The sequence below is a fragment of the Toxotes jaculatrix genome, chromosome 2 (assembly GCF_017976425.1).
Source record: "Toxotes jaculatrix isolate fToxJac2 chromosome 2, fToxJac2.pri, whole genome shotgun sequence".
Classification (NCBI taxonomy): Eukaryota; Metazoa; Chordata; class Actinopteri; family Toxotidae; genus Toxotes; species Toxotes jaculatrix.
Window position 1 is genome coordinate 30,538,188 of NC_054395.1, and position 23,339 is coordinate 30,561,526.

Sequence of the window (23,339 nt, forward strand, 5' to 3'; positions counted from 1 at the left end):
CAGACACACAACACACACACACACACACACCTGATCCCGTGTGAAGACCTCGGGGAGGGAGGGAAATTCTCAGAAAGATTTTGCAGCTCAGACTAATCACTGCGAACAAAGACACTGGAAACAGGATGAACGATGAAGCAAAGCTGTTTCTGCTCTGAGGTCAGAGACGTCACATGAGACAGTTTCATGCTGAGAGGACAAACAGCAGCAGAGCAGGTGAAACCGTGCAGAGAGACATGAAAACATCAGGGACACAATAACTGCTTGAACTGAGAGGAAGTAAATCCAACCCCTGCAGGACACACACATTACAAATGAGCCTTTATCTGTCAGAGGTCACACGCTGAGGTCACTTCAATCTCCTCACATACACCTGAACACACCAGGTGCCAAACCAACCTCCCCCCCACCCCACGCCCGACCCTAACACCACCACGCCCGACCCTAACACCCCACGCCCGACCCTAACACCACCACGCCCGACCCTAACACCACCAACCACCGCTGTGACGCGTCAGACAGACGCTCATCATGAAATAAATCCTGATCAGCCACCAACACCTGCAGCTCTGCTGCACCTGCAGTGTCACTGACACACACACGAAACCACCTCAGAGAAACACAACTGCAGAGAAACGCACAGAAAGTCACAACAGACACACAACAGACACACAACAGAGCCCATCTCTCTGCACCTGAACTTAAGTCTTTGCTGAGTGAGAGGATTTATTTCTCTGCACGTTCAGTTGGTGGTTGACCTGCTGTGATGGGTTACCTGCCTGCAGGTTCAGGTGTGTGCAGGCTGGTTTTCTTCCAAATGAAATGAAAGCACTGGCAGTGTGGACAGAGTGAGACCATGTCAAAACTGCTGGGACAGTTTGTTGTTTTTGGTGTTCAGAAGGAGTTTGGGCGGGTGAGGAACTGCTGCTGCTGCTGTGACGCTCAGAGACACCGAGGACTGAACAAATAAACGGAGCTGGACTCAAACAGGAACAAAGACCAGCCTGGTCCTTTAAAGTACATTAAAGAGTCAAAAGTCTGTGTGTTTAACATTGTTTAACCTGAACACACACACACACACACACACACACACGGTGCAGGGAGGGGGAGTGTTAGCGTGTGAGCTGATAAGCAAAGTGCTGAGTTGAACATGTTCAGTCGGTGGAGGAGGAAACATGAAGCTGCACAGAGAAATAAAGGAGTGTGATGTTATTCAGGCTGACGGCTGAACGTGGACAGGAAACACTCGCTCTGAAAACTGGCTCCAAAAATAGCATCAAATAAAACGGTCATAAAAAAAGCATGTGGCTCTCGTGCCTGACGAGGCCTGTGAGTCGGGTTCATGTCGTATGAGCTCGGACTCGAAACGTTTCTGAGTCGCTTTCAACGCGAGTCTGAACCGAACGTGTCCGACGTCAGCAGCACGAAGCAGAACCTGAAACATCGTGAAGTTTCTTCTTCTGTCAGTAAAAATCATTTTAGGCCTCGTGGAACGACCGAGGCAGCGGAGGTTAGAAAAACCACAGAGACACAAAACAAACACGAGATAAACGAGTCTCAGTTTAACGTCCTGTCTGTTCCTGTTTCTGCAGATTGACTGAAATAAAGAAAAATTAAATCCTCCATATTTGAAAATACACAAACGATAAAGGAACAGTTCCACATTTTGTGATTCGTACAGTCGACACACAGGAACCTGCCTCTGTGACGTGTGTGTGTGTGTGTATTCCGTATAATGAGTCCTGAATCTGCCACGTTACATTCCCCAGGATCTTCTCTAATATTGATTAATCCAGTGTTGACTGAATAATTGTCAGTAAACATGGAGCTCACACTGAACTCGGTCAGTTTGTCTGCGACAGGTCTAATAAAGTTTATTCAGACAAAGTCAGCACGTCCTCAGCAGAGCTGACAGACACAGAGAGGCAGCGGGTTCAGGTCCAAGTCACCCACCTGCGACTGACACGCTCACATCCACACCTTTACCTAAAACACTCCGAGTCAACAAAGCACTTTTTACAGGGGAGGAAAAACGTCCTGAGCTCAGACTGTAGCCAGGCCACATGAACAGCAGACGTCCACAGACCGGCTCAGAGACACTGAACGTCCCAGAGACACAGGCACATATATCACAGGGGCCCCTGGGAGCTGAGGGGTCCAGAGGGCCACAGGACTCACTGTGGACCACTGCTGACCAGCGCAGCAGCGTTTCAGTCTGATGAACAGTGAGCAGGTGTTTCAGTAAGTGACTGAGTGTTTTTAAAGATGAGCTGATGAATCGTTTCACTGGGATCAGCTTCTAAAATCTGAATATTTACTGTTTTCATAGTTTTCTATGAAGGGAAACTAAAAAAAGAATCAGTGAGGATAAGTTCACTGGGGCTTCGGGGAATAATGACGCACACTGATCGATCAAATTAAAGGCAATAACTGTCAGATGTATTGTTGGTTGCAGCCTGATCTGGAAACATGTTAAAACCACTGAGAGAAAATCATGTTTTTGGTGGAATACTCCTTTAATCCTGAACAGCAGCTCTGTTGGTCTGTATGAAAGTCATACATGTAAATCCAGAAACACTGATAGTCAGAGCGAAACCAGCTGCTACTGAACACACGCACACGCACACACACACACACACACACACACACAGTTAGGTTCCATGAGGTGAAAATATTTCAGACATTCCTGAGATAATGACTGAGGAGGGAGAGAGAGGAGGGAAGGAAAGAAGGGAGGAAGGAGGAGGAAGGATATTCATTTCATGGTTTTACGTGCTGGAGATACGCAGGTTCACATAAAGCATAAACCCTCAGAATCAGTCTGACAGACATCCTCAGGTGATGTCACCTGAGTCAGCGTCAGCGTCACGGGATTCAAAATGAAAAGAATCTGCAGGTGTGGACTCACAAAGAAACAGTCATTTACATTCAGCTTGAAAAGGATTTAAACACATAACTATCACAATAATTCTTCTGTTGATCGACTGATCAATCAGCTGATCAATCAACTGATCAATCAACTGATCAATCAACTAACTTCAGGATTAGAGAGTATTAAAGTTTCTGTGGCAGTAAAATATTATCGTTCTCAGTAAAACTCAGAAAACATCTGGAAAGCTTCTTCTTCCTGTTTCCACGGCAGCTGTCAATCAAACTTTGACCAAACCAGATGGAAAACACTGCAGAGACACACACACACACACACACACACACACACACACACACACAGTGACTTACGTTTGGAGTCCTTGACAGTTTTCAAAGCTGACTGCAGACGCTCCAACATGATGGACCGTCCAGACTGAGACACCACAACACAAAGAACAACTGCACCTGCACGTCCTGTCTGTCCTCCTGTCTCTCTCTGTCTGTCTCTCTCTGAGACAGAGCCTCGAATAGCGGACGAGTGTAACAGCGTATGAACGGTAGAGAGACAGCTGAGGGAGGGAGGGGCTAAAAGCGAGCAGAGGGTGGTGGGAGGGAACACATGATGCGGGGGGTGGGGGGTGTTAACGTCCCTCCTCCTTCCAGCTGAGAGCAGCTGGCAACAAACACAGAAGCTCAGGTGCTGCTTTAATCAACCAGAGACCTCAGTGTAACTGCAGCAGCTGCAGACCTACTCTAACAGGGGGCAGTCAGCGCCCCCCAGAGGCTGCAGAACTCATTACAGCCACAACATGAACAGACAACATCCTGATGGCATATCTGTTCTGAAGAGAAACGCACACTGGCAGCAGTGTTGGATGTTTTCTAACATCTGGAACACACATCAGCTGCTACAGAAGCTGCTAGAGGACCAGTGATTAGATGTTCACCAGGAGGCCGTGTACACGTGTCCATGTGCTGCTGTTAAACCTGGTTTATCTGCAGCAGAATGATCCTGCACTCACCCGATAACTGATACTGGTTCTGCCACAGTTTTCTCTCTGCTGTTGCAGCTGCCACCAGCTAAGGCTGCTGCTGTTAGCTGCTATTAGCTACTATTAGCTGCTGTCAGCTACTGTCAGCTACTGTTAGCTACTGTTAGCTGCTGTTAGCTACTGGTGGTGAACATTGTACGATGTTCCCACTTACTGTGCTTCCAACGCAAATGATCCTTCATCAGTTTCATTCTGTGGAGTCGTGATGTCTGTGTTACATTAAACTAAATTCATAAACTTTCTGCTAAGATGCTAAGATATTCAGCCCTTTTCTATGTTCACATTCACCAACTGCTTTTGTTCATGTTCTAACTTTATACCACTGAGTGTATCCTCCTCACTGAGTGTATCCTCCACACTCAGTGACTGGCCTGACTGAAAACAGTGCAGAGGGTTCAAACAGTTTCACTGCGACTCACCCCCACTGGTCACTTCCTGAGAGGCGATGACGAATCCAAAGCCTTCACCGGGCCGCCTCCTCAGCTCCACCTCCACTGTCTTTGCTCCCCCCCTCCCGTCCTTGGCGACTGCTCCCAGTGTTGCTCCTCCTCGGTTTGGAGGAGGCCCACCAGCACTCTCCTCCACTCCCATCAAATCACGTGGCTCTAAGGTCAAGGTCACAGGAACTGAATCCAGGAAGCTGGTGCTCTGGATGAGGGCCACGGCCGGGGGCCCATTAGGCGTCTGGTTAGGAGGTGCCCCTGGAAAACAAAGAGGAGTCAGGCTGATAGAGGGAGAACAACATGATGGGAGCAGAGGGACAAGGAAGACTTGATCAACGTGAACGTGAATCACCTGCCTTGCTCAGGGGCACACAGGGGTGCATTTACCTTGGTGGGTCCCTGGAGCCAGAGGGTGGCCCTCCTGCGGACTCTCGAGGGCCAAGCCGGCCTGGCTGAGGGGTGGAACGCCCCCTACCAAGGCACCCGTGGACGGGGAAGGCAAGTCAGTTGAAGTGGAGGGGTGGGAGGAAGATGGGGTGGTCGGGCCATGAGGGGTGGGGAGGGACTTATAGATGTTGGGGGTGACGACTGGAGAGGAGACAGGGCCTGGGGGAGGAAGACATGAAAGTTATGAATAGTTTTTGTTCAAAGAAACTTTCCACATCTACAGTAGGAGCTACAGTAAGACGACTCATGATAGTCACTAATAGAAGCCCCCCATTAATGAAGGGGGGTGAGGGTTTCATGTTCAGCAGTACCTCCTCTGTAGACCAGCAGCACCACCTCTCCCTGTTTGGTGTGTTCCTGCAGGACTCTCTGGACCTGAGGAAGGAAATTCAAACGTTCACAGTGTAGGTTGGGAAAAGTCTGTGAAGCTAATGAGTCAACAGAAGCTGCCTGAAGCTGCCTGGAGCATCCAGAGTCCCAGAGTCAGGACTCAACAAACCCAGAGTCGGGACTCAGCGAACCCGGACTCAGGACTCAGCGAACCCGGACTCAGGACTCAGAGAACCCGGAGTCAGGACTCAGCGAACCCGGACTCAGGACTCAGCAAACCCAGAGTTGAGTAATAATGTTGAGTAATAATCTTTTACCTGGGAGAAGCTGAGGCTCTGTACATCTGCTCCGTTGATCTTCACTATAGCGTCGCCCGGCTGCAGTGAGGGACACTGCCTTCGATCCCAGACCCGCCTCACCACCACCAGCTGACCCCCTTGGCCCCCCGCTGTTACACTGAACCCCAGCCCGCCACCCTCACTGCATCCCAGGGCCACCGGCACAAGCTCCCCACCAGGGCCCGATGCTGCCGACGGTGCCCCAAGGGGGAGCACCAGCCCTGAGTTTCCTCGGGAGGCTGGGGAGGGAGCTTGGTGACTGGCTGGACACCCATTAAAGCCGCAGGGTGGGATGTCTCTCGGGGGGGTCAGAGCGAGAGAAGTCTGGGGCATCGGTGGGCGCTGCACAGGAGCTCCCGGAGGTGTGGAGGAGGAGGGGGGGTTGCTAGCGCTGGTGGGGCTGCTGGAGTTTTGGAGGAGGCCCGTCTCAGGCTGAGAGAGGGGCAGTTTGGACAGAGCATGGGAGGACGAGGATGTGATGGGGAGTGTGGACGTGGAGAGATCGCTCTCTGAAGACTTCGAGCTCTGACGGTGGAGGAGGGAGGAGGAGGAGAGGGCAGGGAGAGTGCTGCTGTTGTAGCGAATCAGGGAAGACCTGCGAGGAGCAGCAGATAAACGGGTTTTATAGAAATATTAGAAAAACCTTTGACATATTTTATCTCGAGGCTCAGTGGGAATTCTGTACAGTTAACGTGTGTTGGATCAGAGGAACTTGAAAACATAAATGTTAGCACTCGTGTAAACATCCACCTGTTCTCTGGTCACATCATACTGATACACCCCCCCCCCCCCCCCCCCCCCACCCCCCACCACCACACCTCTCCCACATCAGTTTGGGACGGGGGTCTTGTCACAGCTGGACCACCAGGAGAACGAGGGACAGGACTCAAATGCAGAAACCCAAGACCGATAAATTCTAATAAAGTCCTTTACTAAACTCAAAATCACCGGCAGAGTCCTCGGACAGGAAACAAAAGCAACTCAAGTAACAACAAATCACCCACAACGGAGAAAACGTCAGAAAGACAAACTTAGTCCAACACTCAGGTCCAACACAGGTCTTACTGGTGCATATCCACAAGGAAACGGGAGACAAATCCAGGACGTGACACAGGCAGGGAAACAGGGAAAACAGACTCCACAACATGAAGAGCAGGTGCAAGCAGGTGAAACCAATCAAAAAAGGAGGGAAACCAGACAAAGACAGGAAGTAAAACAAGACCAGATACACGAGGGACAAGGCTTCAAAATAAAACAGGAAATACACAACCAAAACTGAAGAGACAAAATGAGTAACTTGATTTAACAAAACAGGAACTACTAACAGAACTTAACAAACAAGAGTCCAGGAAGGGTTGGTAAAGGGTTCAACAAACATCCAAGAAGAGTTCAGAACAAAAGAGTTTAGCTTCCACAGAGACTGATCGTGGCAGGGTCTAACCCCAGCCCACCATTTCTGTAACTGTCTACACTCACCTTCGACTTAACCTCTTTTATTCTACTTCTGCTGTCGTGGCTAACACTGCTAATGCTAACACTGACCTTCGAGTTCCAGCGTTGGACAGGACGCCATCAGAATCGCTATGACTGACTGATGTTTTCTCTGGCAGGGGCGGGGGACCCAGTGGGGGGTCGGAGGAAGCGGGGGTGGGCAGGTCTGTCAGCCCGTTCGTCATTGGCTGAGCAGCATACGAGGGCGGGGTTTGGCCCAGTCCTGGTTTTGAGTGTGAAGGAGATAGAAATTATTAGGCAGTGAAGTGATTGTTAATTGTTGGAGTGAATTGAAATTTGATCGGTGGACGGATAAACTGATCAGTTACAGGTTGTATGAGATGATAGAAGTGAAAGCAGAACATCCAGGTTCTGCTCCAGAAGGAAACCTGTGCTAACACCTGGAGCTCTGGCCTCTGAACACACACCCTCTCAGCAGTGTGTTGTGACTGAAGTGTTTTCAAAAACTGTCTCATGTTGCTGGTAATTCAGTTTTTATATTTTGTTTAGCTGCCTTTAAAAATTCAGTTTCCCATGAGCCTTAGATGTTCCCCACATAAATGCCACAGTCTGTGAGAGCAGAACAGGACAGTCAGGTCTGGGTCACGTGTCTGTAATAACAGCCGACGCTGAGTTACAGCAGGAAATGGAACAGAGGAGAGACAGGAAGTGATGTCATGACTTTGGCTCTTTATGAAATGTGTGTTAAATTGTCTGTAGATCTTTAACAGAGGACGTGTCTGTTTCATGGAGAAAAGCAGAGAAATGAGCAGCTGACCATGTTTGGCACAAACTGCTCTGTAACTTCATTGTGTTGGTTTTCACTGAGTTTCCAGCTTTTCTGTCTTTTACATGTGTGAGTTGGATGAAGTGGAGCCACCTGGTGTGCTGCCGTTGGCGTCCAGTGTTCGGCTGTAGGTGAGGTGTGTCAGGCCTCGGTTCAGATTGGGGGGGTTGGAGGGCTCGCTGGGGGTCTGCGGCTGCTGGAGTTGAAAGGTTGGATACAAGGTTTGTGATTTATACAAGGTCACATGATTCTGTTCGTGCAAGAAATAGTATAAAGAATAGCAGTGATAGTAAAGCCACTGAGAATTGATCCGGTCTGGACCGTACCGTGTCCAGACTCTGTTTGGGACACCCGTCGGGGTTGTAGAGCATCGGGTATCCTCTCCTCAGCACCACGTCCACACTCTGACCCATAGGCACCGACTTCAGCATCTCCACCACCTCTTTATGAGAGCGACCCAGCACACAGGTGTCGTTGATGTAGACCAGGATGTCCGCTGCGGGACACAGACCAGGAGACAGGTCATTACATTATAATCTGAGCAGAGCACAGAGTTAATTCTCTGTTTGTCTGTTTCATCCTTTTTCTTTGGTTTTCTTCTTCTTTCTTTGAACAGTGTCTGTTTTTCCTGCTGCCTGTTGAAACTCTCCACTTTCCCAGGAGAACGCAGTGTGTGTGTGTGTGTGTGTGTGTTACATTCCTGACTCTTTACCCTCAGTGCATGTGAGCAGGTCTGACTGTGGGAGAGAAAGGAGGCTGTGTGTCAGACAGATTAAAGAGAGAGAGAGAGAGGGAGAGAGAGAGAGAGAGAGAGAGAGAGAGAGAGAGAGAGAGAGAGAGAGAGAGAGAGAGTGTGTGTGTGTGTGTGTGGGGATTACAGATCATGAGATTGTGTCCCTAACAGAAATAAAGAGCTGAGAACCAAACAGCAGCATAATCCTGCAGAGAGAGCAGCTCTGTGTTTAAAGCTGAATCCACGTGAACAGACCTTCCAGAGTTTAAAGCATCAGAGCTGCAGCTGCTGTAACATCAGTAACATCAGTAACAGCAGATGTATAAACACAAATATCTGTCACTGACTGGCTGATGAAGTTACACCATTGGTCAGCCAGGTGAGTGTTGGACGTTTCTCATTGGTCGCTGATGTTTTGAATTGAGTGTCAGTGTCAGACAGACCTGAGTCTCATTCATTTAACCACTCAGCAGCCGACACACACGTGAATCAGCTTCTAACTTTCTCTCAGATCTAAACACGATAATTAACGAATGACATCATCTGGCAACACACGGCAACACTTCACGCCTGATATCTGCAGCGGCGCGTGTGCATGATTAGCATGTTTGAAGCTCACAGGTTAACGAACGACAGCAGGGGAAGGGACCTGACTAATGATTAACTGATTAGTCGGTCGATAGAAAATGAATCAGCAACTGTTTTGACAAATCTATTAATGCTTGAAGTCAGTTCCAGAAGGTTCGATGCTTTTCTTTGTCGTATATGATTGTAAACATCTGGGTTTTATACAGTGAACATGGATCAGGATCAGGATCACAGGATCACTCTGGGCTGTGGAACTTCATCACATTTATCATGTTAGTTGCAGCTGTGGACGTTGGTTCTCCAGGTGTGTACACCTGGAGAAACTCTCTGAGTCCATTTCACTGATGTCTGTATTAACTGTACTGTTTTAGCAGTATCAGCAGTATCAGCAGTATTAGCAGTATCAGCAGTATCAGCAGTATTAGCAGTATTAGCAGTATCAGCAGTATCAGCAGTAGTGCCAGTAGTACAAACAGTAGTAGTACCTGTATTGAGAGCAGGCGGTCCTCCAGGTGTGACACTGTACACCTGAAGAAACTCTCGGGGTCGACTTCCTCCAACGATGTTGAAGCCGAAACCTCGAGGGCCTTTAGAGAGTCGGGTGTGGATGGAGTAACCCTTCAACTGACCGGGCTGCTCGGTGAACTCTGGGACTGGGACGGGACAGAACAGAGGACAGGAAGGGACGGTCAAGGACATCAGATGACCGCAGAGGACAGCAAAGGATGTAGAGAGCAGTGGAGGACAGTGTTGGTGTCTCTTTAAAGAATTAAAATAAAAAAAATAAAAAGTAATTGGAGGAAACAGTCCTTAAATCCTTCCATCAAAACAAAAGCTTCAGCTGTGGACAAACCGTGATGAGGTGACAGCATGAAGACAGACACTAGAGTAGAAGAAGAATAGAATAAATTAGAACCAGCAGGATGTTCCTGCGTGTGAGTCTGTGCTGCCCCCTGCTGGCTGCTGCTGTCAAAATACAAGTCCCAGGAAGTAAGTTTCTCTGATCCTGAGCAGCAGATCAGAGACTGACTGTGGATCAGTTTAACACTGGGACTGTTCCAACTATGATCTCTTCATTAGAGTCTCATTATTAAAACAGGAAATCAGATTTTTACACGATGCCTCTTAACTCTGAACAAGAGGAAAGAAAAAGTCTAAATTCTAATGAACTACATCATGATTACAAGATAATGAGGAAATATTCTCAACTTCATTTTTTAAGATGTTATTTCTGATTATGAAAATAAAAGTTACAAACATCTACAACAGTCTCTAAAACACAAAGATATTTTATCCATTAAAACACGTTTAAGTCCAGAGCTGGAGCCGTGATTTAAGAAACACTGACATCAAATAAACATACTGAGAAACTCAGGAGTAAAATCACGAACCTGGAATAAACCAAAATCAGGTTAATAAATATTTGTTTGACATGAATATCATGAAACAAATTACAATTAAATAAACAATTTCCCTCAGAGGATCAGTAAAGTATATCTGTTTAAATGAAATGAATACTGACGTAAAGTCCATCCAATGACGTTTGCTTAAAACTTTATCTAAACAAACTATTAATAAATAAACAAGGCAGCAGCGGCGAAACATTTGTGGTGCTGGGTTATTTTAGATAATCAATCAATCAATCAATCAATCAGTCAATCAATAAGTCAGAGAGACAGACTTACGTTCTGTACAGGAAGTCGTCTCTTTGTTCTGAGTTCGAGGATCCAGCCAGCTGGTCGTCTTTGAGTTATGACTGACAGAGAGACAGAGAGACAGACAGAATCATCATCATCATCATCATCCTCCTCCTGTCTTTCTGGTCGGTAACTGGTCAGAGTGTGACTGGATGCAGGTGATACGACGTCTGAAGGATTAAATCCTTCGTATGTACCAGACTCCATTGAAAAAATAATAAAGTTTTGGTTTGAACTTCGGTGTCCACAGCTGACATAAATACATTTCCCCACTGTGCTCCCCACAGTCGAGTGCAGCTAACACCAAAGTGAAATCAAAATCTGATTATTGATGTTTTAATTGATGAATGATACTGATACACACTCGATGTAGTACGGCTCTCCTGATTCGCTGAAGGCCAGTTCCCAGTTTTCAGGCAGTGGACCTGCTCCTCCTCCTCCTCCTCCTCTTCCTCTCCCTCTCCCCACTCCTCTTCCTCCTCCTCCATTCTCCACTCCCTCACGATGCCCCACCGTCGACTCCCACGATTGGCTGAGAGGCAGGGTGGTGGGTGGAGCTCCGGCTGAACCTGCTGATAGAGAGACTGTGTGTGTGCGTGTTGGTTCCCTGATGGTGGAACAAGCTACCAAGTGTCATCAGAGCAGGAGCGTCCATCTCTGTCTTCTACTGAGGACTCATCTCGTCTCCTCACACCTGTAACACCTGACACGTCCAACTCACACTGACTGTGCACGTCTTTACCTGGTCTCCGACTGCTCTGAAGCTTTGGTGTTGTCCCTCAGTGGTAAGTTTGTTTGGATAAAAGCGTGTGACTGAGCAAATGTAATGTAATGTGATGTGATGTGATGTGATATAATGTGATGTGATATAATGTGATGTGATGTGATATAATGTGATGTGATGTGATATAATGTGATGTAATGTAATGTGATGTAATGTGATGTGATGTAATGTGATGTGATATAATGTGATGTGATGTGATATAATGTGATGTGATGTGATATAAAGTGATGTGATATAATGTGATGTAATGTAATGTGATGTAATGTGATGTAATGTGATGTGATGTGATGTAATGTGATGTGATGTAATGTGATGTAATGTGATGCAATGTGATGTGATGCAATGTGATGTGATATAATGTGATGTGATATAATGCGATGTGATGTAATGTGATGTAATGTAATGTGATGTGATGTAATGTGATGTGATGTAATGTGATGTGATGTGATGTAATGTGATGTGATGTGATGTGATGTAATGTGATGTGATGTAATGTGATGTAATGTGATGCAATGTGATGTGATGCAATGTGATGTGATATAATGTGATGTGATGTGATATAATGTGATGTAATGTAATGTGATGTAATGTAATGTGATGTGATGTAATGTGATGTAATGTGATGTAATGTGATGTGATGTAATGTGATGTGATATAATGTGATGTGATATAATGTGATGTAATGTAATGTGATGTAATGTGATATAATGTGATGTGATGTGATATAATGTGATGTGATATAATGTGATGTAATGTGATGTGATGTGATATAATGTGATGTGATATAATGTGATATAATGTGATGTAATGTAATGTGATGTAATGTGATGTGATGTGATATAATGTGATGTGATATAATGTGATGTGATATAATGTGATGTAATGTGATGTGATCTGATGTGATATAATGTGATGTGATGTGATATAATGTGATGTAATGTGATGTGATCTGATGTGATGTGATGTAATGTGATGTAATATAATGTGATGTAATGTGATGTGATGTGATGTGATGTGATATAATGTGATGTGACGTAAAGTGAAAGCTCAGGATTAGAAGCTACTGTCGCTCTCACTTGCTCTGACTCATCTTCACTCATCGTTTACACTCAGTAACGACTCAGCAGAAATATTAAACTCCTCTGATTCTGAAACTCTACTGTTCAACACATCAGAATAAAAGTGACCACATGATGTTAAAGTTATTGCTTATGTTAGTGTTGATGTGTTGACAGAACATCATCTGCCTGATATCTGCAGCGGCGCGTGTGCATGATTAGCATGTTTGAAGCTCACAGGTTAACGAACGACAGCAGGGGAAGGGACCTGACTAATGATTAACTGATTAGTCGGTCGACAGAAAATGAATCAGCAACTGTTTTGACAAATCGATTAATGCTTAAAGTCACTTTTAAAGAAAAAACACTGAAACGGTGACGATGACTTAACGTTTTGACGTAAGCGCTGATGTTAGCTTCCTTTCAGTGTAACGTGCTGACAGTGACTCAGCTCATCGTCAGTAACAGGAAGAAGATGGTGTGTAAAAGTCCTGCATTCAGCATTTTACCTGAGTTACACTATAAAAATATGAGCATCAGAATATGATTGAAGTAGGGGTGTGGAATATGACGATTTTAGATCGTGAAGACGATCTTGATGTTGACGATCTGCCAGAGGAGAGAGATCGTATTATCGTCTATAGGGCACATTCTATTAATTGCAGCTCTATGCTTGCGCACAGAAGCACGAGAAGTTTTTTTTTCCTTGGGCAACTAACAGCATGCTTCACGTGAACATGACCAACCAATCATGGTGAAGTATGAGCAGTGCTGATTTTTTTTACTAGCCTCGCTGTTTTAGTCAAGCTGTAGCGGGTAGCCATGGCCGACAACGAAAGTGAAAGCTTGGAGTTGGTCCCCAAAAAGAACTCCCCTTCAGTCGTATGGACAGTGCTGGGGAGTAACGGAGTTCATGTAACGGCGTTACTTATTCAGAATACGTAACGGCGTTTCTGTCTTGGCCAACGCATTCCTGTCCTGGCTCTGTTTTGCCGGCTGCGACTCCAGCTCTCGCTCCTGCTGCTCCTCGTCCGACTCCATTCTGACCGACTGATCGGGCGAATAGCTCGTTTATTTCCGTTTGTTTTCGTGGAGCTGGGGCTTCTGGGAAACGCATCGAGTCACCTTCGTTCATTTAGAGAATAAATATAAAGTCGTGAAACAGAGAAGTATCGTCACGTAATCCATTGATTTCAACAATGTAACTGTATTCTGAACACTATTTAAACTGTAACAGTAATGGTTAACGTTACTCAAACAACGCAAACAACTGTCATTTGCAAAGTTTGCACAGAGAAGGTTCGAGCTTCGGATGGCAACACAATGAACCTAAATACTAAAGACATTACACAGAAACAACCAACTATAACACAAGCCTTTGATAAAAGCACGCTGTGTGAGAGAAGTAGCAAATGGTGGAAAGAGGTGACTTTTTTATCTTTATAACTAAGTTTTTACAAAGAAAATAGTTTGGTTCTAAATTAACTTCACTGTAAAAATGAACTGTGATAAAATCGTGATCGTGATTTTACCATTAAAAAATCGTGATGTGATATTTTTGCCATATCGCCCACCCCTAGAGTGAAGTACCAAAACTAAATGTACAAATTATGTAGAATATTATATGTTAACATTAACACTGATGTATAATGTTACTGGATTATTGCAGCTGGTGCAGGTGGAGCTGATTGTGATGCTTGTGTGTACAGCAGTGTAGTTTGTGGATTATCTTCATCTGTATACATACGTTTGTTTATGTGTTGATTATATTTTGCTTTTTAATCTGAATCTGCAAAGGAACTGAAGTTATGTGCTTCAATGTTTCCCTCGGAAACACTGTGTGTGTGTGTGTGTGTGTGTGTGTGTGTGTGTGCGTGTGTGTGTGTGTGCGTGTGTTCATGTGTACCAGACAGTCCACTGTCCTCCTCACTGTTGTCTCCCTCCTCCACAGCTTTCTCCAGGTTACTCAGAGATTTGCTCCGTGTCCTGAAGTTCCTCAGCAGGTTTCGATGTTCCTGGTACGTGATTGGTGGACTCTCTGGACCGATGTGGACAGGGCGGGGCGTCCCGTAGTAGTTCCCTGTGATTGGACAGAGCAACAGAAAAAGAAATGACCTGCTTGGATTGGTCAGAAATATAATAATGATTTAGAATCTGTACAATCTGTGAAATACGATCCTTCATCTATGAGATCAGATCATATAAAATCAGGAAAGAGGAAAAAATGAAGAGCTGAACCAAACAACAATAAACAAGCCATCAATGAAAAGCTTTTATTATGAAAGAAGGTATTCAACAGGAAATGAACAGATGAAACCTGTCAAATTAAAACACTAAGGAATAAGTTATTCACCGACGCACCACTTCATTTAGTGTGAACACATTTTAATGTGTGAATTCAGTTTCTATTTTAGTCTCATTAATCCCATCAGATTAATACTGGGGGGGGGGGGGGGGGGGGGCAGAGAGAGACACTGGGTTAAAGAGAGACAGGGATGTAGGACACAGCGAGTGAAGCAGGTTCAGTGTTGGAGGTTTGAAGGATTAGAGACTGAAAATCCTCTTTCCCTCCCAAACACTGTTCAAAATACCACGTCCCACAAACTGTGCTCCCTCAGAGTCCCTCAGAGACACCCTGAGACTGTCCACACCTGGGTCCACCTGACCTCAGCTTCCTGCTTTTTTACTCTTTACCCTTTAAAAAAAATCACTTTAAAATACTCATCACACCTGAGTCCACACTGTGTGAGACACATTTCCACCACGATGAGTTTTATCAGTGTGAGTCTGAGTAAAGGGTCAGTCCGCTCTTTTTACTGCTGGTTCGTCGTGGGTGCGTTTGTTTTTTGTACCTTTGAACTTGCCGCTCTCCAGCAGAGCTCCTGACTCCTCCAGAGAGAAGAACTCCTCGATGGACACAAAGTTGTAGTCCACACCTGAGATCTCCCCATCCCGAGGCTGCCTGGTTGTACCTGCAGGTGGGACACGGTGATGTCATCACACAGGTTAACACAGGTGTTCCTGCTGTAACGTATTCAGCTGCTGTGGCAGGAGCTGAATCCATCAAACTGAAAACCTGAGTGAAATATAAAAGTAAAAATCCTTCACTTTGTCTTCGAAATGTAAACTTCAGAGTAAAAGTTCTGTAACTCTGACATCAGTGTATCACACATATTGATTATTGATCATTTCAGATGTTAAAGGGTAAATCCTCGACTCTGATTGGCTGCTCCCTCTCTGACTCGTCACACAGAGAAGAGCTTTTGTTCGTAGAGGTGTGATCGGCTGTTGCTAACCACAGCGCAGCACTGAATGACCGACAACCTGCCCTGACACACACTCGCACAGTGTTTACACACCACTCACATGTTCAGTCCACTTCCTGTAATCATTAACAGACTCCATCCACTCAGTGTTAATTCCCACAGAAACCGTCTGAGCTGTTCACGCTTTCGTTTGTCAGCTCAGGTTGAACTTTGAACTTCAGCTGTGACATCACTGCGTCGTAAGTCATTTCCCAATCATCCAATCAAAGGCTTCCCTTGGTGGAGGTGGGTGGGGCTAAAAACACTCCAGAGCTGGACATCAGTCAAAGATGAGACATTTATTTTTATCAGTTCTTTTATGAATTGGATTGTGCGTGTGTGTCTGTGTGTGCGTGTGTGTGTATGTGTGTGTACGTGTGTCTGTGTGTGTATATGTGTGTGTGTCTGTGTGTGTGTGTGTGTGTGTCTGTGTGTGCGTGCGTGTGTGTCTGTGTGTGTGTCTGTGTGTGTGTGTGTGTGCGTGCGTGTGAGTCTGTGTGTGTGTCTGTGTGTGTGTATATGTGTGTGTGTCTGTGTGTGTGTGTGTGTGTGTGTGTGTGCGTGTGTGTGTGTGTGCGTGTGTGTGTGTGTGTGTCTGTGTGTGTGTGTATATGTGTGTGTGTGTGCGTGTGTGTGTGTGTGTGTGTGCGTGTGTGTGTGTGTGTGTCTGTGTGTGTGTGTGTGTGTGTGTGTGTGTGTGCGCGTGTGTGTGTGTGTGTGTGTGCGTGTGTGTGTGTCGTACACGGCACAGCGCGCAGGTACAGGTTCTCTCTGATGAGCTGCTGCAGCTGACTGTCCATGGAGCCCGGAGTGAAACACTTGCTGAGGTACAACCTGAGGTCCTTACACAGGGACGACCCTGAGAGACAGACAGGATATGATGTCACAGATCAGAGAAAAGTCCAGAACCTGAAAACAGATCAGTGAATCAGAACTCGTCCTCTCCATCAATCATCTGACCCTTTGTAGGGGCCCTAACCCCAAGTTGGGAACCACAGGACTAACCTATCTACCTGGATCTAAAGTGGCTGAGACCAACTCAACAGGAAACAGCTTCTGAAGCAGCAATGACTCAGGATCAGTGAGGTCACAGTTTCACTGGACTTCAGGACTCTGAGCAAATTCTGTGAGCTTTTACTTCTTAATGCAGGTCTTTCACCTGTACTGCAGTATTTTCTTCCTGTTGGTACTTTTACTCACACCTGTCCCCTCACCTGGTGAGACAGTCTTGATTCTGATTGGATGAGGACAGGAGTTGAGAACTCCTCTGACATCACCGAGGGTCATCCCTAACACGGGCGTCCCCCCGATCTCTAAGATGATGTCGCCCACCGTGGCGCCGCCCCCAGGGGCTGCCGTGACAAACGGGAACTCGCCGTAGTCGGCCCCGCCCCCGATGGCCAGACCCAGCTCTCCTGAGCCCCCGCCCAGCGGGACGAAGCTCTCCTGCACCTGAAGACGACAGGTGGAGGAGACACGAGAACACGATTCAGTTTGACTGTCACTCAGACTCACTGGATTCTGTTCCAGGTTAAGCATGCGTCCTTACCTTGGAGCGCCAGTGCAGCTTCTTCACCGTCGCTTTAGACATGGCGGCCGAGCTGCAGACAGGAAACAGACAGAAGGTACTCACTAACACACCTTGTTCACCTGAGGAGTTTGATGGTTTCCTTCATCTCTGCTGAACACACTCAGATTATCGTCACAGTAACGTTCACACCTGTTCACACCTGTAAACACCCTCCTCACAGCTCCTTTCTTTACCAGCTTCCTTTCTACCTTCCTCTGTTACCTCCTCGCTCCCTAGAACACTTCTTTACTTCCTTGCTTCATTACGAAGAAGCTTTGTTTCCTCGTGAGGCTCGTTACAGATTAATTGCTCTGACGTCACAAACAAAGACAACAATGACCTCAACAGATCAAAGCGACGGCAGTTTTTGGAGCCAGGTGCCACAGGGCATGATGGGAAACACCTGGACATCCACTGATCTCACAACTGATTGGTTTAAATATCGCATGGATTTTGATTTTTCCGTTCACAGAGTCAACGTGACTTTGACGAGTCGCATTTTTCTGCTGGTTTTACTGAACCTGGATCAGGTCGGACAGGATGTGAGTGTCTGTGGGACTTTGAGCTTCCTGTCACCTGCCGTCACCTGATCAAATGCAATTCACCTCCAACCCGCCTCCACTTCCTGCCTGAGAAGCTGCTTTACCTTCATCCTCCTTTACCAGCAGACGTCTTACCTACCTGCCTCCATCCTTCCCAGGAAGCACCTGAACTCTTCTTTCACCAACATACGTGTCAGAACCAACACATGTGTTTTTACTCTGCCTGCGGATTTAATTTGTCTCCTAGCAACAGTAAAATGTTTAATCAGCAGAGAACAGAGAACCGTTCCCCGAGTGTTTGGGATCAGTTCCTCCTCCAACGCATCGACTCGGTTCAGTCTCAGAGAACAGCAGATGGTGGAAGACGGCAGGGAGCCACACACACACACACACACATACACACACACACACACACACTCACCAAAGTTAAACACAAATATACACACACACACTACAGTTACACACTAATACACAGTGTTGCACACAAACAGAAAAAGCTGATCAGTCACTGACACCATTTCATTTATAGACAATCATACCCACTACACACACACACACACACACACACACACACACACACACACACACACACACACACACACACACACACACACACACACACACACACAGGCTGCTAGACATCTTACATTAAATATGGATGAACATATGTGAAGGTGGGAGTCAGGGAGGAAACAAACAACAATGTCCCGGAGCAGCCATTTCAACAATCTAAGACTTTCAACTAAAAATTTAACACGAGTTAGGAAGCTTCCTAGGGAAGGAAGTGAGGAGTTACTGAAGGTCACTAGAGGGCTGAAGCATGGAGGTAAAAAGCATCTTAGCTTTTGTAGAAAGAGAAATAAAAGATTGTGGAGATAAAGGAACTGTTAGGACTGGGCGAGGACGTGGACCAGAACACAAAAAAACCCCAAGACAGGATAGGACTAACTTTAATAAACCGAAAGTCAGTGGAAGTGTCGAGGACAAGGGAACAAAACTCAAACAACCAAAATTCATCCACGAAGGAGAAAAACACTTAGGAACAAAACTACTACACAAAAATACAAAAGTTCTTACTTGAAACAAAAGAAACCAAGGAAAGTCCACGAGGAGGAAAACACAAGGAACATGAACATGGGGACATGACGTGGCAGAGACACAGATGGACACAGACGAACTGACAAGGACACAGAGACACAGAGACGAGACTTAAATACAAAAGGCAATGGGCAACAGGTGAAACCAATTAGGACGGAGAAGACAATCACAAATGGAGGGAAACAAGACAAAGACAGGAAGTAGAACAAGACAAGATACACAAGGGCTATGATTTCAAAATAAAACAGGAACTATTAACAAAACTTAAACAAAAGTTAGAGTGTGAAAAAGGTCCAAAAGTCCACAACTGAGTTCTAAACATAATAAAAGGGCTGAGAAAAGAGGACAGGAACTTTCTGAGTTTGAGTTAAAGGGAAACACAGCCGGCTGAAATAAAGCAGAACTATCCTTTAAACTCCTCCATGAGGGACGAGGAAGTGAGGAGGTAAAGAAGGAGGTAAGGAGGTGAAGAATGCGCCTAGTTATCAGCTGATCAGGTGTGTGTGTGTGTGTGTGTGTGTGTGTGTGTAGTGATACTCATCACAGCGTGAACTCGACGTGCTGCTATTAACACATCACTGACACAAGCTCGCTCGCCCCGTCTCTCTCTGTCACTTCCTGTCACCTCATTCATGTCAGTCATTCACACGTCAAAATAAAAGACTTTAACAACATTCACTGATTCAGTGCATCAATGTGTGTGTGTGTGTGTGTGTGTGTGTGTCGTACCTCTGCAGATGAATGGGTTGTGTTCAGCTCACACATCCTGACTGTGTTTCTTTTGGTTTCTCTCTCTCCTCCTTCTCACGTTGTGTCTCTCGCCCTTCGTTTTTCTGTCCTCTCTCTCTCTCCCTCTCTCTCTCTCTCTCTCTCTGATAAGGCTGGTCAGAGTACAGTGTGATGTAAGAGTGTGTTCAGGGAGTGGACAGTTTTACTCTCTTTGTGTGTGCTGTTTACAGGAGTGTGTGTGTGTGTGTGTGTCAGACTGAGAGCTGATTGGTTCTGAGCTTCAGTTTGTGCTGAACCTGTTTGACTGAACTGTGACAGCAGCCATGGATCTGATCTCAGAGCAGCTGGACTCTCTGATGGACTGATGGTAGAAGACGCAGTACAGCATCAACACTCTGTCGATTCCGTGTCTCAGACGTCAGGTGTGTGTCAGTTAGCCAATCAGCAGAGAGCAGGAGTGATTAGCAGACTCTCCTTCCTTCATGTATCCAGGTTTGAAAGTGTTTCTCTGGAGTTCGGCAGCGTCGATGTGAAGTTGTTTATCAGAGGAAAATGTATATGAGTGTAACATGGGGGGGGCGTATATGACCAGCCAGCAGGGGGCGATGGAGGTGTTTTAGCTTCACGTCATCAGGAGGACAGGTATCTGTGCTAAGTGATCAGATTATGATGAGAACCTGATTTACACCGTGTGTCAAGTAAACACCTGTAACTATGGTAACAGTACACAACAGAAATGGAAGCAGCTGTAACCATGGTAACAGTATAAAACAGAGATGGAGACAGCTGGAGCCATGGTAACAGTCCGAAGCTGCAGGAACTGTCGACTAAAACGTGAATGTAACTAATAAAGATTTTCACAAAAAGAGGAAAAGTGAATCGTCAGGTTGTGAAATCAGATGTTTCTGTGGGATAAACTCCTCCTGCATCAGCCTGCAGAGCTGGGCTTTACTGCCCAGTGCTCCCAGTTTAACCAGCTGCAGATGGTTCATCTGGGTGATGAACTGAGCGAAGGCACAGTTCAGTGAGTCTCAGTGGAGAAAATGACGAACAAGTTCTCACATCAGAGGCTGATGAACTCATCAGGTCGTTTAAGGGAAGAAATTATTCCTGTCAAGTTTTTTCTGTCCTCTGAGACTTTTGGACTCTGAAGGTTCAGAGTGTGTTACGTTGTGTGTGTGAGTGGATTTATATTCAGAGGGTCATATGTAGGTCAGTCACATACAGAGATCCTCGTCCTGGATGGACACGTGGATGTTCGCTTCACTGTGCTCTCGTTTTGTTTTTCTGTCTGTGTGGAACCTATTTTCCATCCTGTGTGTGTGTGTGTGTGTGTGTGTGTGTGTGTGTGTGTGTGGTCAGCTGGATGCTGACTGACAGTTCAGTGTCTCTAATGAAGCCTCAGATCTTCAGCTGTGTAAACCAGCTCTGACACATTCAAACGAGATGAACCAAGTTAAAGTGACTCAAGACTCAAATCTCCTGCTCAGCTGCAAAAATCAGAACCTGATCCAAACATCTCTGTGGAGAACCTCCCCAAATCCAACCTGCTGGAACCAGAGAAGAGCAGAGCAGACCAGACCAGAACAGACCAGACCGGAACGGACCAGACCGGACCAGACCAGACAGACCAGACCAGACCAGACCAGACCAGACCAGAGCAGAGCAGAGCAGAGCAGAGCAGAGCAGACCAGACAGACCAGACCAGACAGACCAGAGCAGACCAGACCAGACCAGACCAGACAGACCGGACCAGACCAGACAGACCAGAGCAGACCAGACCAGACCAGACCAGACAGACCGGACCAGACCAGACCAGACAGACCAGAGCAGACCAGACCAGACCAGACCAGAGCAGACCAGACCAGACCAGCACAGACCAGACCGGACCAGACCAGACAGACCAGACCAGAACAGACCAGAGCAGAGCAGACCAGACCAGACCAGAGCAGAGCAGAGCAGAGCAGAGCAGAGCAGAGCAGACCAGACAGACCAGACCAGACAGACCGGACCAGACCAGACCAGACAGATCGGACCAGACCAGACCAGACAGACCAGAGCAGACCAGACCAGACCAGACCAGACCAGAGCAGACCAGACCAGCACAGACCAGACCGGACCAGACCAGACAGACCAGACGAGACCAGAGCAGACTGCAGGACTGTCAGACCCAATCCAAACCCAGGATCAGACCTGATGTTCAGTCAACTTTTTCCAATGTTACATCAGATGATGAGAGGAGTCTGGATGGAGGACTGTGACACCAGAGACCAGGTCCACACCCAGAGTCCCCTCTGTGGTTCAGGTTCAGTGTAAATAAACAGGCTCAACCTTTTCTGTATTAAACCGGACCAGGATCTTTCCCTGACCTGAACCAGGTGCTGTGAGAGTCTGAACAGAACCAGAACCAGTTTCCTGATGCTGGAGTCGCTGCAGGTGGACGCTGAACTGAAAACAATCTGATCAGGTGCTGGTGGAGTCATGAAATAACAGAACTGAGCTCAGCCAATCACTGCTGCTCAACCATGGGCCTGTGGACGTCTGAGTCTGTGCAGAGACAGGACACCGACAGCTGAAAGGACGGATGTGGACACCAGTGAACGCCGCGCACTAACATGTTAACGAGCCCGGACGGCTTCAGTCCTGCTTCACTGATTTAGTTTTTCAGTTTGGAGGTTTTCAGACTGTCCACAGCACAGAGGAGCAGCAGAACGTTTCCCAGCCTTTTCAGAGCGGGGCTACGGGGTCACAGTGATGGAGAACAGGTGTTCTTCAGGGCGTTCTCCATATTTAACAGCTGAGTTTTTACAGTGTGTAGTTCGGTGATTCGTCTCCGAGGGCCGACCTGTCAGGATCAGACCGTCGGCGTCAGACGAGCACCGTCTCCTCGGGCCTCGTCTCTCTCACCTCAAACACTACGAACACTGACTCACTGCATCCCACACTCCTCGCCTCTGTTCCTCCTCCTGTCCTTTTTTCTTCCCTCGTTTCTTGATTTTCTGTCCCTTATTCATCTTCACCTCTCTCCTCTTCCTCAGCCATCCCGTCCTCTTCACTGTCTCGAACCGTCCGCCCTGTCCTCACCTTCCCATCTGTCCGTCCAACACAGTGCTGACAGAAGACGCTGTCGCTGTGATCAGATCTGAGAAGACGTTTAATTATTAATGTTCAGTGTCTGTTCCACGTTTTCTCTTTTTCCAGCTGTTTGACTGAATCACTGCTGATGTGTTTGAACAGCAGTCTTCACTGATCAGTGTCCACAGGACGAGTCAGAGCTGGAGACATTAACAAAACCTGTTAGAGACCAACTGCTACGTCTGCGCACGCTGATTATAGATAAACAGATAAACAAACAGACCCTCAGTAAAGTGATGCTGGTCTTGCTTTGGTCTCTCAATGTCTCTCTGATGAACTGAGACCAGGCTCAGAGTGAGGACCAGAGAGGACTGGACTGAGCCGGCTCCGACCGTCCAGCTGAG

The 23,339-nt window shown here is 46.6% G+C and overlaps 1 protein-coding gene and 1 long non-coding RNA gene across 8 annotated transcripts in view; one reads left to right on the forward strand and one right to left on the reverse strand.

Moving 5' to 3' along the window:
- The window catches only part of LOC121188770, a 19,248-nt gene extending 8,392 nt beyond the window's left edge, over positions 1-10,856 (forward strand). The window contains exons 2-3 of the long non-coding RNA XR_005894741.1: positions 2,204-2,207; positions 10,845-10,856. This is a non-coding gene — a long non-coding RNA (uncharacterized LOC121188770). The remainder of the gene's footprint in view (positions 1-2,203; positions 2,208-10,844) is intronic.
- magixa (MAGI family member, X-linked a) overlaps positions 1-23,339 on the reverse strand; it is a 33,757-nt gene that overhangs the window by 7,970 nt on the left and 2,448 nt on the right. For 2 of the 7 annotated variants that reach the window (XM_041048583.1, XM_041048627.1), the window contains exons 2-16: positions 17,471-17,522; positions 17,124-17,373; positions 16,664-16,780; positions 15,469-15,588; positions 14,523-14,696; positions 11,139-11,346; positions 10,763-10,833; positions 9,563-9,730; positions 8,083-8,252; positions 7,850-7,952; positions 7,021-7,192; positions 5,458-6,073; positions 5,122-5,185; positions 4,751-4,969; positions 4,340-4,621 (exon numbers count right to left, since the gene is read on the reverse strand). In XM_041048583.1, coding sequence (XP_040904517.1) covers positions 4,340-4,621; positions 4,751-4,969; positions 5,122-5,185; positions 5,458-6,073; positions 7,021-7,192; positions 7,850-7,952; positions 8,083-8,252; positions 9,563-9,730; positions 10,763-10,833; positions 11,139-11,346; positions 14,523-14,696; positions 15,469-15,588; positions 16,664-16,780; positions 17,124-17,373; positions 17,471-17,512 — 2,776 coding nt within the window. In that variant the 5' untranslated portion in view covers positions 17,513-17,522. Of the gene's footprint in view, positions 1-4,339; positions 4,622-4,750; positions 4,970-5,121; positions 5,186-5,457; positions 6,074-7,020; positions 7,193-7,849; positions 7,953-8,082; positions 8,253-9,562; positions 9,731-10,762; positions 10,834-11,138; positions 11,347-14,522; positions 14,697-15,468; positions 15,589-16,663; positions 16,781-17,123; positions 17,374-17,470; positions 17,523-19,860; positions 19,967-23,339 lie in introns of those variants that run through there. The other 5 variants (XM_041048589.1, XM_041048611.1, XM_041048601.1 and 2 more) reach the window with 5 other exon arrangements.